The following is a 14,722-nucleotide window of genomic DNA, read 5'->3' as shown; positions in this document are numbered from 1 at the left end:
TCTCTGGTTGGCTAGGTGGCCAGGCATGCCCACGCTGTTGCTAGGAAAGGGAGTTTGCCTTCTTAACACAGACCAGTTTTACACATCACAGCTCATTTTGTCCTCACAAAGCCTTTTGACATAGGTATTATTGTTAACTCATTTTACAATATGAGGGAGCTGGGGCCTGAAGAGAAATAAAGACACTTCCCAAGGACACACAGTTCTGTGCATTGGGGCTGGGAGCCAACACAGGTTTGGGGGAGTGCAGAGCCTGCCTGTACTCTCTCTTTCTCCTTTTCAAACCTTTTTCTGAAATACTTTTAGGTTCACAAGACGTTGCAAAGCTAGTATGGAGAGTTCCAGTGCCCTGACCCCTGTTACACTGTTCCCCCCCATGGTTGCATCTTACAGGACCCTAGGACAATATCAAAAGCAGAAAGTTGACATGCGTAAAAAATGCATGTATAGTTCTGTGTCATTTTACCACATGTAGTTTAGCATGACACCGCATTTAAGATGTCGAACTGTTTGGTCACCACAAAGACCTGTTTGTGCTACGCTTTTATAGTTATATCCACTTCCCCTCCACACCCCTAACCCCGGCCGCTAAGCTCTGTTCCCCATCTCTAAACTTTGTCACCTCTGGAATGTTATTCACGTGGAAGTACAGCGGGGCCTGGCTCTTTTTTTTTTTTTTTTTTTTTTAACATCTTTATTGGGGTATAATTGCTTTACAGGGGCCTGGCTCTTTTTACGCAGCGAAACGCCCTAGGGATCCATCCAGTTCTTTCCTTTCCCTGCAGACTGGTATTCCGTGGCATGGCCATAGCACAGTTTCTTTAACCATCCACGGATTTGGGCACATTTCAGTCGTTTCCAGCCTGTGCTGTTCCCTCTGAGCCCTATCGCCTCATCGAACATGAGTAGAAGGAGAAATGACTAATGGGCCCAGGCTGCAGCTGTGAAGAGTGAGTGGAGAGTCGTTGGAAGGGATGGATGAAGGCTTGGGGAATGTCATGGCAAGCCAAGGCTGCTGGCCAAATAGATTTTTCTTGACAGCTCTGTGACTTTGGGAACACGGTTTCAAGACTGAGGTACTAAAATATTTATCTCCCTGGGACAAAAAGTCCTAAGACTGTGATCCGTTAAAACGTGCTGTTCGTCAAGGTTAGAGCCGTGAGGCCCTGAGTCCCTGCGTTCACTCCTCTAGGAGCTGAGACTGGCGTCCTACCTGTCGAAGCTGGCGATGCTGCCGGGGAGCACACTGCGTTGGCTCCTGAGCGTGGCTGCGCCTGCAGCCTTGCAGCCCGAGCTGCTCTCCGTGCTGGATCCCGTGGGCCAGAGGCATCAGGACCACACAGCGGAGAGTGACGGTGGCGGGGTGCAGGCTGACCTGGGCAGGAGGGGGTGAGTACAGGGTGGGAAAACGAGGTCCCTGTAGAGAGAACGGATGGGAGAGGGGAGCGGGACCACGGGGCACAAGCACACCCGCCTTCCCAGGGGAGTTTCTTTGCTCAAGAAACAGACAGCATCCCGGAGAGTCGCTGTGCATCCTCTGTGTAAGTCATGGCAGACCCAAGTATTTTGTCCACAGCTTCTCTTTTCATCACCAATTCATTTCCCCAGTAGGATCTTAAGAGAATAAGTTGCCTTGGGCTGTAAATATGCCATATATGCATATTTACAGCCCAAGGAATAAATAATAAAGGAAATAAATAAATACAATAAATACATAAAGAAAAAGAAGAAAAATATATCCATGGTTCTATCAGCTGGAGAAAATGGCTGTTAGCGTTTTGCTACCATTCTTCCTCCAGAACATGTTTCCTCTGCTGGGTTTTATGAGTGTGTGCATTGTGTGTGTGTGTGTGTGTGTGTGTGTGTGTGTGTGTGTGTGTGTGTGTGTATAGGAATCCCAGTATATACAACCTTGTGTCGTGCTTTTCAGAACCTTATATCAGAGGCAAGTTTGCTTATTACCTTTTGACTCTTGTCCACGTGCAGACGGCTTTCTAATCATCACACTATTTTGACGCTATTTCTGCTGTTTTTATTAACAAATTAAAATTCATACTTTTCCCAGTTATTGAAACATCTCCATAGATACTATTTTTAACAGCTGCCTGTTGTTCCACTGAGGTGTGTAGCATAGTGTATGTAACTGTTATCCTCTTACTGGACATTTAGTTTGCGTTCATTTCTCCTCAATTATGGGTAATGTTGCAGAGCTACTTTTTTAGGGTCAAGTTTCAGGTGTGTGTTTGATCAGTTAAGGGTCTTTATAAGTCAAGACATGAAGCGTGGCTGTGGATAAGGTGGGTTTGGGGCAGCCAGTGGTGCCACTTGAGAGCAGAATTTGCTGGGGGTGAGGCTACAGGGAAAGCCGCGAGCAGACCTGAAAGTGTTGAAGGCCAGGCAGTGAAGCCGAGGTCCTCAACCAGGACCCACAGGAGGCTGGGGATGGGTGTCTCGGAGCCCATGAGTCTTCCAAAATGGCATGATTGTGTGGAAAGGTGTGTATATACATTATTTTTCCTGACGCGTAAAGGGGGTCCCTGACTCAGCTGAGGGCTAAGAGTAGGGTTAGGGTGAAAGGAAGGATAGGAGCCTGGGAACAACAGCTGTTGAGCAGGGGTGGGAGTCCACAGGGGCTGGGACGAGCCTTCCTAGAGTTGGTGGGGCTCACCACGAGGGGCTGGATGTGAGTGTGGTCACAGGAGCTGGGGTGTGGGTGGGGTCAGGGCTGGTGTGGGCGTGGTCAGAGAGCTGGGTGCGGTCAGAGAGTTGCATGTCTCAGCCTGGTTTCTCTCAGTGCCCAGTCAGGCAAGAGCATGAAGGTGGCAGATGTCGGTGGTGACGCTGGAGCAGGAATGTGCAGGGTCACAGCGATGTCACCTCTGCCTGAGGGCTGCCCACGAGGACCTTATTTACGGGCTCCCCTTCGGCCAGTTTAGTTTGGGAGGCTGGTAAGCCGGCATGGGCAGGTGGATGTGGGACAAAGCAGGAGCGCCCAGGTGGCGTGTCGCCAGGAGTGTGGAGCATGGGCATGCCCTTGTGTAGCCCGACCTCATGGCCAAGTAGACTGGATGACGTCTGGAGTCAAGAGCCACTCACCATAGCCTCTGAGGGCAGGGCAGTCACTACTCCTGTGTCCCGAGCGACTGGTACCTGGGCACACCGTCAGTTCAGAGTCTTGGGTTTCACGCAGCAGAAACTGACTGATGAATCTAAGCAAGAAAGGGTGTGTGAGGGACCTGTCAGAATCCAGGAAGAGCTGTACGCCGGGTCCCTGTATGGGCAGGACAAGGAGAGCACGGAGACCATCCTCTCTGGGTGCTCCCTTCAGAGGACCAGCCTTCTCTGCCCAAGAGCTAGACTCCTGGGACAGAGAGCCTGGCCCAGTGTGGGCAAGGGTCCTTCACCCCACCAGCTGGGCAGTGTGAACCAGCTGAGGCAGAGTATGAACTTGGCCAGAGGCAGGCATAGACAGGACTCTCTGCTACACTGATCTTTACTGACTTAACTTGAGCCCAAGCCTGCGAACACCTCCCCACCCCCTATTCCTTATGCACTGTCCCTTCTTCGGTCGAGAATCACACCTCTTCACATGGCATGAGGACTCCCTGCCTCACCCACCTTCCAAGCTTCCACTGTGCCTTCTCGACCTTCTTATTCATATATTCATGAACACTCACTGAGATCCTAGCATGTCGACTGTCTTAGGCACTGGTGCACGTGGGAGAGTAAGGGGCAGTCCTGCTGCATGGGGTGTCCGCTCCAGCGGGGGAGGTGGACTGCACAGAAGCCAAGGCAGGAGCCCTTTCCTTCTCGAATGCACCATGCGTTCCCTGCTGGGCTACCAAGATCCAGCTCAAGTGTCCCGCATCTCGGCAGCCTTCCTTTATCTGACTGATGTCACCTGGGACCTGTCTGTGACCCGTGGATTGGGGACCCCTTGCGGCAGAGACCGTGTCTTGACTCGGCCAGAAAAGATCCTTGATCGGTGTTCACAGAGTGAATGAGAGAACAAACGTGAAAACTCTCAGGGTTTCTCATGTCAGCCAAAGGTCAAGCTGAGGGAAGGAGTCCCCATAGTGCTTTTTAAGATTTTGCATCGCTTGAAGATTCTGTTCTTTTTGAAAATATAAGAACGCTCCCTTCTTGCCCTCAGGAAACATCAGGGCTGGTGGCAAGCCTTTGAGAGCAAACTTCGAGGAGAACTGATAAGCAGAGGATTAGAAAAGATGCTCTGGGCTCACAAGAGGAAGGAGAGGTAATGAGGGCATCTGCTCAGGTGGGCTGAGGAGGGCAGCCAGGCTGCCTGTGAGCTGGGAAGGGGAGGCGGAGGGGACCACAAAGGGAGGGTTACTGCAAACATGTCAACATTCCTTCCCTAAAGACCGCAGTCTTTATTCAAAGTGGGCTTAGTTTGAAGTGAAGTAAGCAGAGAAAGACAGATATCATATGATACCACTTATATGTGGAATTTTAAAAGTCATACAGATGAACTTATTTACAAAACAGAAATAGACTCACAGACATAGAATACCAACTTACGGTTACCAAAGGGGATAGCGGGGGCAGGGTGGGGAGGGATAAATTAGGAGTATGGGATTAACAGATACAAACTACTAGATATAAAATAGATAAGCAACAAGGATTTACTGTATAGCACGGGGAACTATATTCAATAGCTTGTAATAACCTAAAATGGAAAAGGTGCACTTTGCTGTACACCTGAAACGAGCACAATATTGTAAATCAACTATACTTCAATTGAAAAAAAAAATGCAAAGTGCACTTAGTTTATGAGCTGAAGATAGCCACCAGCTATCAGTGGGAGAATGTTGTCACTTATTAGCATTTTAATTGCAGTATTTATTTTAACTAATGGCTCTTTTTAAATGGAATCTCATTAGAAGGAGAATAAGTCCTTATAAATGTTCAGACTTTATAGTTTACAAAGCCCTCTCTCGCCTTGCTGCACTGAGCCTCCCCACTTCCTGGAAAGTGAGGGAAATGCCACGGCCACGCCTCACCAGCTCAGGGAGGTCAGAGGAAGAGACCCCATGCCTGCAGCTGTTAAAAGTGACCGTGGGATTTAGGGTCCCTTTATTTCCCTGAACTTCCGGGCCAGCGCTCTGCTCACTCTCTTGAGTGCCTTCTCTTTCAGCTGTGGTGATTGCACACCTGGAGAGCAGAGGCAAGTTAGAGGCAGTGCGGTTTTAGGGTGCTACAAACAACAGACCAAGGGTCTCGCGTGTTTCCCACTAGAGATTCGGAAAAAGGGTAACGTGAGTCACAAGAGTTACGTTAGACCGTTTAACATACAAGGTTAAAATGTGATAACCAAAGTGTGCTCTGGAAACAGAGGATGTCCAAGAGAAGTGTCCTGCCCCTTCCATAATTTCTCAGGGCTCCGGTGAAGCCGCAGAGACAAGCTTCCCAAATAGTCCATGAATAAAACTCTGGGAGCCATTGATAATGGGCCAGGTATCAGAATTTAGTCCCAGAGAAATTAGAACCGGATACTGAGCCCAAACCAAGAAAATTACATTCAAGCTGTATACTGTACAGCGCTCCACGAAGGAACGGAAGTCCGTTGTTCTAGATTAGCATGGGGATGGGGCCGCTGAATGCCTTCCTGGGCTGCACTGACACAGGTGGGCGAGTACAGATCAGGAGAACCCTGGCGCCACTGTCTCGGATCACTGTACTCGCCTTTTTGCCTTGAGATGCTGTGTACAATGGTGGGAGGAGGAGAGACTGTGAATCAGTCCGAGTTGCCTTTGAGTCCTTGCTCAGATCATGCAGCTGCCAGGGCAGGAGTTCCTGCTGAGGGGGATGGAGCCTCATTGGCCACGCCTGTTCAGGAAGGGCCCACGAGCCTGCCAGTGGCTTCCAGTAGGTCGACCCCCCAGTGACATGGCCTCGTCCTGCACCGCTTGGGCACAGGACCCTGTGGCTTTCAGGTTGTAGAGCGCTCTCAGGAGGAGTCACAACCATTATCAAGAGACTGGACTGCTTATGGGCAGGATTCCAGCCGTCCTTTTACAGGATACTCTCAAAGTATGTTGCTCTGTCCTATTTCAAACACATTTTACCTAACTTCTAACTGTTGCTTTATAATCAGGTTTTATCAGCCTGCTTTTAGTGTGAAGCCCACAGGCAGGGGTGTCCTAGGAAATGTCTCACAATTGTTCCGGGGGGAGATGGGAGCTCTGACTTGTAGCACTTTGTTTCCGTGGTGTGAAACACTCCCACCATGGCTGATTCCGTGCTGACAATATGATGACCACAGGCTCACAAAACTCCACAAAAGTGAACAGTCATGAGTTGGTGAGAGCTGTCTGCAGCCACCACTCCCACAGGCTTCAGCTAATCTCAGGGGCAACCTGGCAACCACAGGGAAAAACCTTTCTTTAAAAGACACTTGATTGGGGCCCTAGGGACAAAAGGGAGTTTTCCTAGAGAACTCTTTCAGGACACGGGAGAGTCAGTTGCCAAAAACGTCATATCTGATCTTCTGCTCTTTCTTTAGCATATTAAAGAAGACGTGTCCCCCTCTCAGAGAGAGGGTGATATTCCCTGGAAAAGGAAGTTGGCCACACCTGTCACTGGAGTCCATTGGTGAACTGGCCCCGGTGCCCATTGTAGGGGCAGAAACCATTGATTTATTAAACACTGGCGAAAAGCTCTTTATCTTCAGAAATCCAAAGGAGCCGGAGATCTCACTGCACCTTCCTCCCAGGAAAAAGAAGAAGAACTTTCTGAATGCCAAAAAGGCCACTTGGGCCTTGGGCATGAACTAGCCCAAAGGAAAGCTCCAGGGAGTCTGAAGACAGAAAGATTTGTTTTCTCCTGCCCACATGAGTGTGTGTATGCATTTATAATGTACAACTTGCAGGTGTTAATTGTACTTGCAGAGGACAGATACATCCACTCTCCCTCCCTCACCACGACTTTCATGGACTCAGTTTAATCTGGTCCCATGAATTCCCAGATGGCCCATTTCCCTTCAGCATCGCAAAGGACATGAAGAGACGGGGGACCAGCCCGTGAACCCTCGTTGCTTTCAGTCCCACCTTGCTGAAGGTCTGGAGGAGCCCCGGGCCCCTAATTCACATCCCCGCAACACCTGGCTGAAGAGTGGGCTGTATGTTGAAGGCAAGGCTCTCTCTTCTCTCACATTGTGTGTTTGTTACATATGCTATTTTTATCAAGGGAGCTTTTGAAAGAAGAGTATTTTCCCTAAAGCTCTTCTCAAGAGAACTCGTCTTTGCTTTCTGTAGGAACCATTTATTTTTAATCCCTTCTTGGGTTTTGGCCATCGTGATGTTCAATGGAAATTTGCCCTCCATCTTTCCAGGGGCCAGATGCGCCAGCCACTGGGCGATACCATATCCAACTCAAATCAGGAAACTCAGGCTTAAGAAGGTGAGGGGATTTAGGCAAGATGATAAAGCCACTAAGTAACAAAGTCAGGACTCACTGAACTCTTTACGGCCCCAAACCCTTGTCCCTTCTCCTGGACTTGGTAAATGGACACATACCTGCCCTCAGGTGTTTGCCAGCAAACTGACTGCGCACAGGTCCTCGTGTTGCACAAAGTGCTTTCCTGTGCCCTGACCCTCTCCATCCTCACAGTGTGGTTGGATCATTATATGAGCTTTTCTGAGAACCAGGCAAAGAATACAATTATAATGGGTCTTTCCTAAGCGTGGGAAATGATTAGGCAGGGAATCCTGTCACCAACGAGAAGAAAAGGGATTCTGATGAAGCATCTCTTACATGAGAGTTGCTTCTAGACCCTTACAGCTACTTGAACCCACTTTTTTTTTTATATATACAGCAGGTTCTTATTAGTTATCTATTTTATACATATTAGTGTACATATGTCAATCCCAATCTCCCAATTCATCACACCACCACCACCGCCGCCACTTTCCCCCCTTGGTGTCCATACGTTTATTCTCTACATCTGTGTCTCAATTTCTGCCCTGCAAACCAATTCATCCGTACCATTTTTCTAGGTTCCACATATATGTGTTAATATACGATATTTGTTTTTCTCATTCTTACTTCACTCTGTATGACAGTCTCTAGATCCATCCACGTCTCTACAAATGACCCAACTTCGTTCCTTTTTATTGAACCCACTTCTTAATCCTTGACAATACCCAGCAGATGAGGATCACTACTCCCGTTTTACAGCCAAGGAAACTGAGACTCAGAAAGTTTAAGTAACTCGCCTGTGATCACACCATGTGTAAGGGAGGAATCCTCACTTTGAACCCAAGTCTCCTAGCTTTCAAACCCTTACCTGCCATGAGACATCGCATTGCCTTTGGCAACCTGAAGGTCAAGTCTTATTTGCAGTTTCCCATCAGCATGCGTGCAGCATGGTGATCAGGGATCTTTGCCTGGAGTTGCACTTCTTCCGGGGGCAGCTGTGTACCATCATAGTGGCTGCCAGTTGGCCATATCTCTGCATTAGCAGATATGCACAAGTAAGCAGTTAAAATGCAGGAGAGAAGAGTGGATGGGGTCAGTTTTCCCATCAGAAGCTCAAGTGAGAAGAGAGAGGAGAGAAAGAACAGTGATTTCCACACAGGATAGTGGAGTGGAAAATGCATGGTCTTTGATGTAAGCTTACTTAAGTTCAGATCCTGCTCTGCTGCTCGTGAGCTGTGTGTCCTGTGGAACTCACCTGACCTTTCAGAGCCTCATATTCTTCATCAACAAAAGGATGATGAGAATCCCTTGTTATGAGGATTAGATGAAACTGGATCAGTAAAGTGTTTGGTGGTGGTGTGCACCTGCCACATCTATGTCCTTCTGTATTCCTTGAAGGTGACCCATCTGCCTTTCTAATAATTTCCTGATTCTAGGACTCTGCTAGAATTATGCATGGTTGAAAATAGATTGCACATAAGGATTCGAAAAAATAGGTCAAAATTATGGGCTGAAGGCTGATTGAATATATTATTAGCAACAACAGGAGGTGCTCAAACTATTCAAAATACAGCATTTGAACCTAATAATAACTCGTTATGTTAATAGACAAAGACTAGCTATTGATTTAATTTCTCTAAACTCACTGCATGAGAAACACGAAGATGTGATAGGGAAATCTTGTGCTCCTGGAATCTGGTAGCTCAGGTTTAAATCCTGGCTCTACAACTTTTAAGCAAGTCACTTTACCACTCTGAACCTTAGTCTCCTCATCTGTGAAACAGGGGTCCTAATACCTACCTTAGGGTAGGGATGTCACAAAGAGTGAAGATATTGGATATTATATAAAATGTTGGTGTTCAATAAAATGTTGATATGCAATAAATGTAGCTTATTTATTATGTTTTTACATACAACATTGAGCTTTGCGGTTCCTTTCATTCCTGTTTTCACCCAACATGAAGACAGTGACCCTTCTAGAAGGGCTGTACCTGCCACAATACATGGAAGCCTATTCATAAGAGAGAAGCTCCAGGGAACTTGAATTGAGAGGACTTGATTTCAAGATGGGGCTCCATTACTTACAAGTTGGGAGAATTTGAGAAAATTGCTAACCTCTCTGAGGCTCAGTGTCCCATGGATCATGTCTTCTAAGAGTTCAGTCTAGTTAAGTTGACAGACACAAAAATCAATCATCATTAAGCGCAAGGGATAAAACAGAGTTCTGAAAACCATGCTGTGGGAGTTTGGGAGTGAGATGCAGCCTGACTGGGGATATTTGAGAACAGCTTTAAGCTTTTGACCCCAAATCTTTATCTCCAGACTGGACTTCCTCTTGGGCTCCAGACACATTTGTCACAGATGCCTGTCCAGCCCTGAACCCATTGGCTTCCTATAAAACCTGTTCCACTATGGGATGTCCCATCTCTGAGTAGATGGTACCAAGTCAGAAACCTACAGGTCATCCTAGACATCTTCCTGTTTTCAACCCCCAAATATGATGACTACGTCTTGCTGATTGGACTACTGCATTAACCTTCACATTGATGCCCTCTTCCTCCCCTCCACTCCTTCCCAGGCCATGTCTCTCCTGGATGGTGCCAGCAGCGTCCATTCTCTCCAGGTTGGCTCAAGCCAATTTGGTCTATGGTAGCCATATCTGAGTCACTCCCTTGCTGAAAGACCTCCAAAAACTTTTCAATGCCTACAAGACCTCCATGAATTGTCCGCTAATAACCTTCCTACCCGCGTCTCTAGGGGAAGCCTCTACTTTCCACGGAGCCATTGATTGGCAATGAGACACAAAGAAGAAGGTGGATCTGGGTTTGCCTCCTGGATCTGCCATTTACTCTGTGGCCCTAGAGAAGCTACCTAATTTCTGTGAACCTCTGTTTCCCTCACCTGTTTTATAGGATTAATGAAGTGATACTGTAATGTGTCTGCTACAGGGAACACACAATAAATGCTAGCTATTATTGTTGTCTTAGAAAGTTTGTAAACAGAGGAGTGACATGATATGATTTGTTTTAGAAAGGAACTCTAAAGGTCTTATGGAGGATGGTCCAGGAGTAGAAGCAGTTACTTGGGCTTTTTATTGGCTTCTGTCTTCCAATACACAGCTACAGGTAGGGAGTGCGGAGATAATTCTGTTTCTGCTTTGTATGCATCCTTGCTTGTCTGGCCTTTGTTTGCCAAGATTACCAGCAACCACTCCACCACCAACAACAACACTAACACCATTACTCATGAGTTTGCTTTCTCTGGATCAGGCACATCACTTGAAGATTTATCTAAATTTTTCCTAATCCTCAAGAAGACCAGGTAGAGGAGATGTTACTAATCTTATTTGACAGATAACCTGCTATGAAATGACCTTACTCATCATTAATGTATATGGGAATGACCATTTCTCACCCACCTGAGAGTACTTCCTCCCTGATTTTACTGCACCCCTACTTCATTTATGTGGTAACATGTTCAGGGGAAGGGGATTCCTCCACCAGCCCCAGGAGATGAACCATCACTGACTCCCAGAGTTTCCTTACAGGCTATGGGGGGTGATGCTAAAGATCTCTGCCTTTTATTTAACGGGGGTGTTTAGACCATTATATTTAATGTATTTGTTGATATTTGTTGTGTTCGCATTTTAATCTACCAAATTGCTATTTCGTTTTCCATTCTTTGATATGTTATTTGTTCTCCTTTCCCTCCATTCCTGCCTTTTTGGTATTGAGTATCTTTTATGATTCAGTTTTATTTTCTCTGTTGGATTATTATCATACTTCTCTTTTTAACTTTATTTATTTATTTTTGGCTGCTTGGGTCTTCACTGCTGCACGTGCGCTTTCTCTAGTTGCTGTGAGTGGGGGCTACTCTTTGTTGCGGTGCGTGGGCTTCTCATTGCGGTGGCTTCTCTTGTTGCAGAGTGGGGGCTCTAGGCACATGGGCTTCAGTAGTTGTGGCGCACGGGCTTAGTTGCTCTGCGGCATGTGGAATCTTCCCAGACCAGGACTTGAACCCGTGTTCCCTGCATTAGCAGGTGGATTCTTAACCACTGCACCACCAGGGAAATCCTATCATATCTTTTTAGAGGCTGTCCTAGGTTTTACAATATACATTTTTTACTTATATTCCATCTTCAAATAGTATTATGTACCTTCACATATAGTGTAAGAATCTTGCGACAATACACTTCCATTTCCCTGCTCTATCCTCTCTGCTATTGTTAACCACATTTTTGCTTCTATCTGTGTTAAACTCCCATGTACGTTGATGATATTCTACTTTTTATATGCAGTTATCTTTTAAAGACTTAAAATTAGAAGAATATGTTTTTACAAACATTTGCACCTTCTGGTGCTCATTTTTCTTTTATGTAGATCCATATTTCCATCTTGTATCACTTACCTTCTTCATAAAAAATGTCCCATAATATTTCTTCTAGTGCAAGTTTTCTGGTGATGAGTTTTCTCACACTTTGTGTCAAAAGTCTCTCTATTGCCTTCATTTTCAAAAGCTGTTTTTACTGAGTGTAGGGTTCTAGGTTTCTAGTGTTTAAATTTTTTTCTTTCACTACTTTAAAGATGTCACTCTTATTGGATTTGATTTGCTAATGTTTTGTTGAGGATTTTTGCATCTGCATTTATGAAAGATATTGGTTTGTTGTTTTCCTTTCTTATAATACCTTTATCTGATATTAAGGTAGTGCTGGTCCCATGGAATGATTTAGGAAGTGTTTCCTCTGCTTCTACTATCTGGGAGAGATTGTAGAGAATTGGTATCACTTCTTCCTTGAATAATAATAATTATCATATGGAATAGTTTCACCAGTGAATCCATCTGGGCCTAGTGCTTTCTCCTTTGGAAGGGTATTAATTATTGATTCAGTTACCTTAATAGATATAAGCCTATTTAGATTGTCTGTTACTTCTTGTGTGAGTTTGGGTAGCATGTGTCTCTTGAGAAATTGGTCTATTTCATATAAGTTATCAAATGTGCAAGCATAAAGTTTTGGAAAATATTCCTTTGTTTTCCTTTTAATGTCCAAGAGAATAGTTGTGATGACCACTCTTTCATTTCCAATATGTAATGAGCTTATTCTCTTTTTCTCTCCCTTGATTAACATGGCTACACGTATATTGATTTTATTGATCTTTTCCAAGAACTGGTTTTATGTTTTCTTGATTTGTTTCTATTGTCCTATTTTCAGTTTCTTTGACTTCTGATACAACAAATTTTAGTATTTCTTTTTTTCTATTTAAGATTAAAGTACAGTCTCTTACAGCCCCCTGTAGTCCCCTGACCACTACTCCTTACCTTTAATTTCTTCTTTTCCAGGAGCAACTAATTTCAACTGTTTAGCTGTTTCTTGTGGCATCAAGATTTATACTCTTAGGAACATAGTGCAACTTCTCAGTGCTGTATCATTCATAACATATATTAACCTTCTATTACAGCAGATGAGAATTTAGCTTTCTTATACACATGTAAACACACACACCCTTCCTCTCCAGTTAATGCAATTAAAGTACAATTTTCACTAAATATTCAGCATTTATGTTATTATAACTAATAAAATTTTATTTGAAGCTGATCCATGTAGTGCATTTTAATTACGTTTCCTTTTTGGTGTAACTCTTCATTTTCCCTAGAGTTAACAATTGGCTAGGAATAATTGATAGTTATGGTAAAAAAAAAAAAAAAGACTCATCTTTTGGAGAAACATACTGAAATATTTATGGACGAAATTATATGTTGTTAGAGATTCGCTTCAACATAACATGAAAGGACATCTGGCCATGATAGAGTAACACAGACTGAATTTAAACTTCCAACTTAAACAACTAGAGAACTAGCCAAAATACAGGAAAGAACTATTTTCAGACATTGAGCAATAGGCAGCATGGGACCGTGATATCTAAAAAAAGGGAAATAAATGAAGGGAGCCCTATGACTGCCCTAGCTTAGTGCCTGGAGGCAGTTTTAAGGCTGCAGATCAGGGAGGGAAAACCCAAACAGAGCCCAGCAGTCTCCCTGAGTTGAGGAGACAGAGAGCGGAATTCAGGGAGGCTGAGGCAACTGGGATTTACGAGGCAGAATATAGAGGAGAGACACAGAGAGGGAGAGAGAAAGAGAAAGAGGGAGGGCACGTTAGTATCAATAAAAGGACCCCCTTGAGTCTTTGTCTGAATACTGAACCATGTGTACATGAGGGTGAACTGTCAGCGGGGAGAAAGAACCACCAGAAAGACGGAGTTTCCAAACAATTCCCAACGCTCACCAAGGACTGGGAATATTTCCCATTCCCACCAGCCAGAGTGTGATGCATCAGCTGGTCTTCTGGTGGATCTTGCCGTGGTAATGGGAATAAATTCACAGTTCTGGATTCACCATAACAAAGCTTAAAAGCAAGTCTCAACAAAGCTATAAAGACAGAAAGTAGTTGCCTGGAATCATGAGGGTTGGGCAGGAGCATGGGGATTGTGGAGAGTGATGGCTGATGGGTACATTTTGAGGTAACGCAAATTTTATAAAATTAGATTATAGCTATGATAGCACAACTCTGTAAATATACAAAAAACACAGGGAACTGTACACTTCAAGTGGGTGAACCTTATGGTATGTAAATTCTATCTTGATAAAACCATTTAAAAAAAAAAAGAAGAAGAAAACAAGACTCAAACAATTTAAACTGATCTCAAGTGACTTCACAGCATGCCAGAACGAAGTCCGAAGCCACTTACAGGAATACAAGATAATCCAGTGCCCTCGAAACATAAAATCACCTATGCTTGGAGCCAATCCAAAATTACTAGGCAAATAAAAAAGACCAAAATAATGCCATTTGCAGCAACATGGATGGACCTAGAGATTGTCATACTGAGTGAAGTAAGTCAGACATAGAAAGACAAATATATGATATCACTTACATATGGAATCTAAAAAAATGGTACAAATGAACCTATTTACAAAACAGAAATTGAGTCACAGATGTAGAAAACAAACTTATGGTTACCAAGAGGGGGAGATAAATTGGGAGATTGAGATTGATATATACACACTACTATAACTAAAAGATAACTAATAAAAACCTACTGTATAGCACAGGGAACTCTATTCGGTGCTCTGTAATGACTTATATGGGAATGGAGTCTAGAAGAGAGAGGATACATGTATATACATGGCTGATTCACTTTCTATACAGCAGAAACTAACACAACATTGCAAATCAACTATGCTCCAATAAAAAATTTAAAAATCACCAGGCAAGCAAAGAAGCAAGAAT

At 44.6% G+C, this 14,722-nt stretch overlaps 1 protein-coding gene across 1 annotated transcript in view; it reads left to right on the top strand.

Annotated features, from left to right (window-relative positions):
* EVC2 (EvC ciliary complex subunit 2) overlaps window positions 1-13,024 on the top strand; it is a 145,085-nt gene extending 132,061 nt beyond the window's left edge. Inside the window, exons 20-22 of the mRNA XM_004269625.2 lie at window positions 1,193-1,389; window positions 4,154-4,255; window positions 6,524-13,024. Of these exons, the coding sequence (XP_004269673.1) occupies window positions 1,193-1,389; window positions 4,154-4,255; window positions 6,524-6,794 (570 nt within the window). The 3' untranslated portion in view covers window positions 6,795-13,024. The remainder of the gene's footprint in view (window positions 1-1,192; window positions 1,390-4,153; window positions 4,256-6,523) is intronic.
* The last annotated feature ends 1,698 nt before the right edge of the window (window positions 13,025-14,722 follow it).

Source organism: Orcinus orca, chromosome 4 (genome assembly GCF_937001465.1).
Source record: "Orcinus orca chromosome 4, mOrcOrc1.1, whole genome shotgun sequence".
NCBI lineage: Eukaryota > Metazoa > Chordata > Mammalia > Artiodactyla > Delphinidae > Orcinus > Orcinus orca.
Note: the sequence above shows the minus strand (reverse complement) of the source record. Positions and strands in the feature narration are given on the sequence as shown.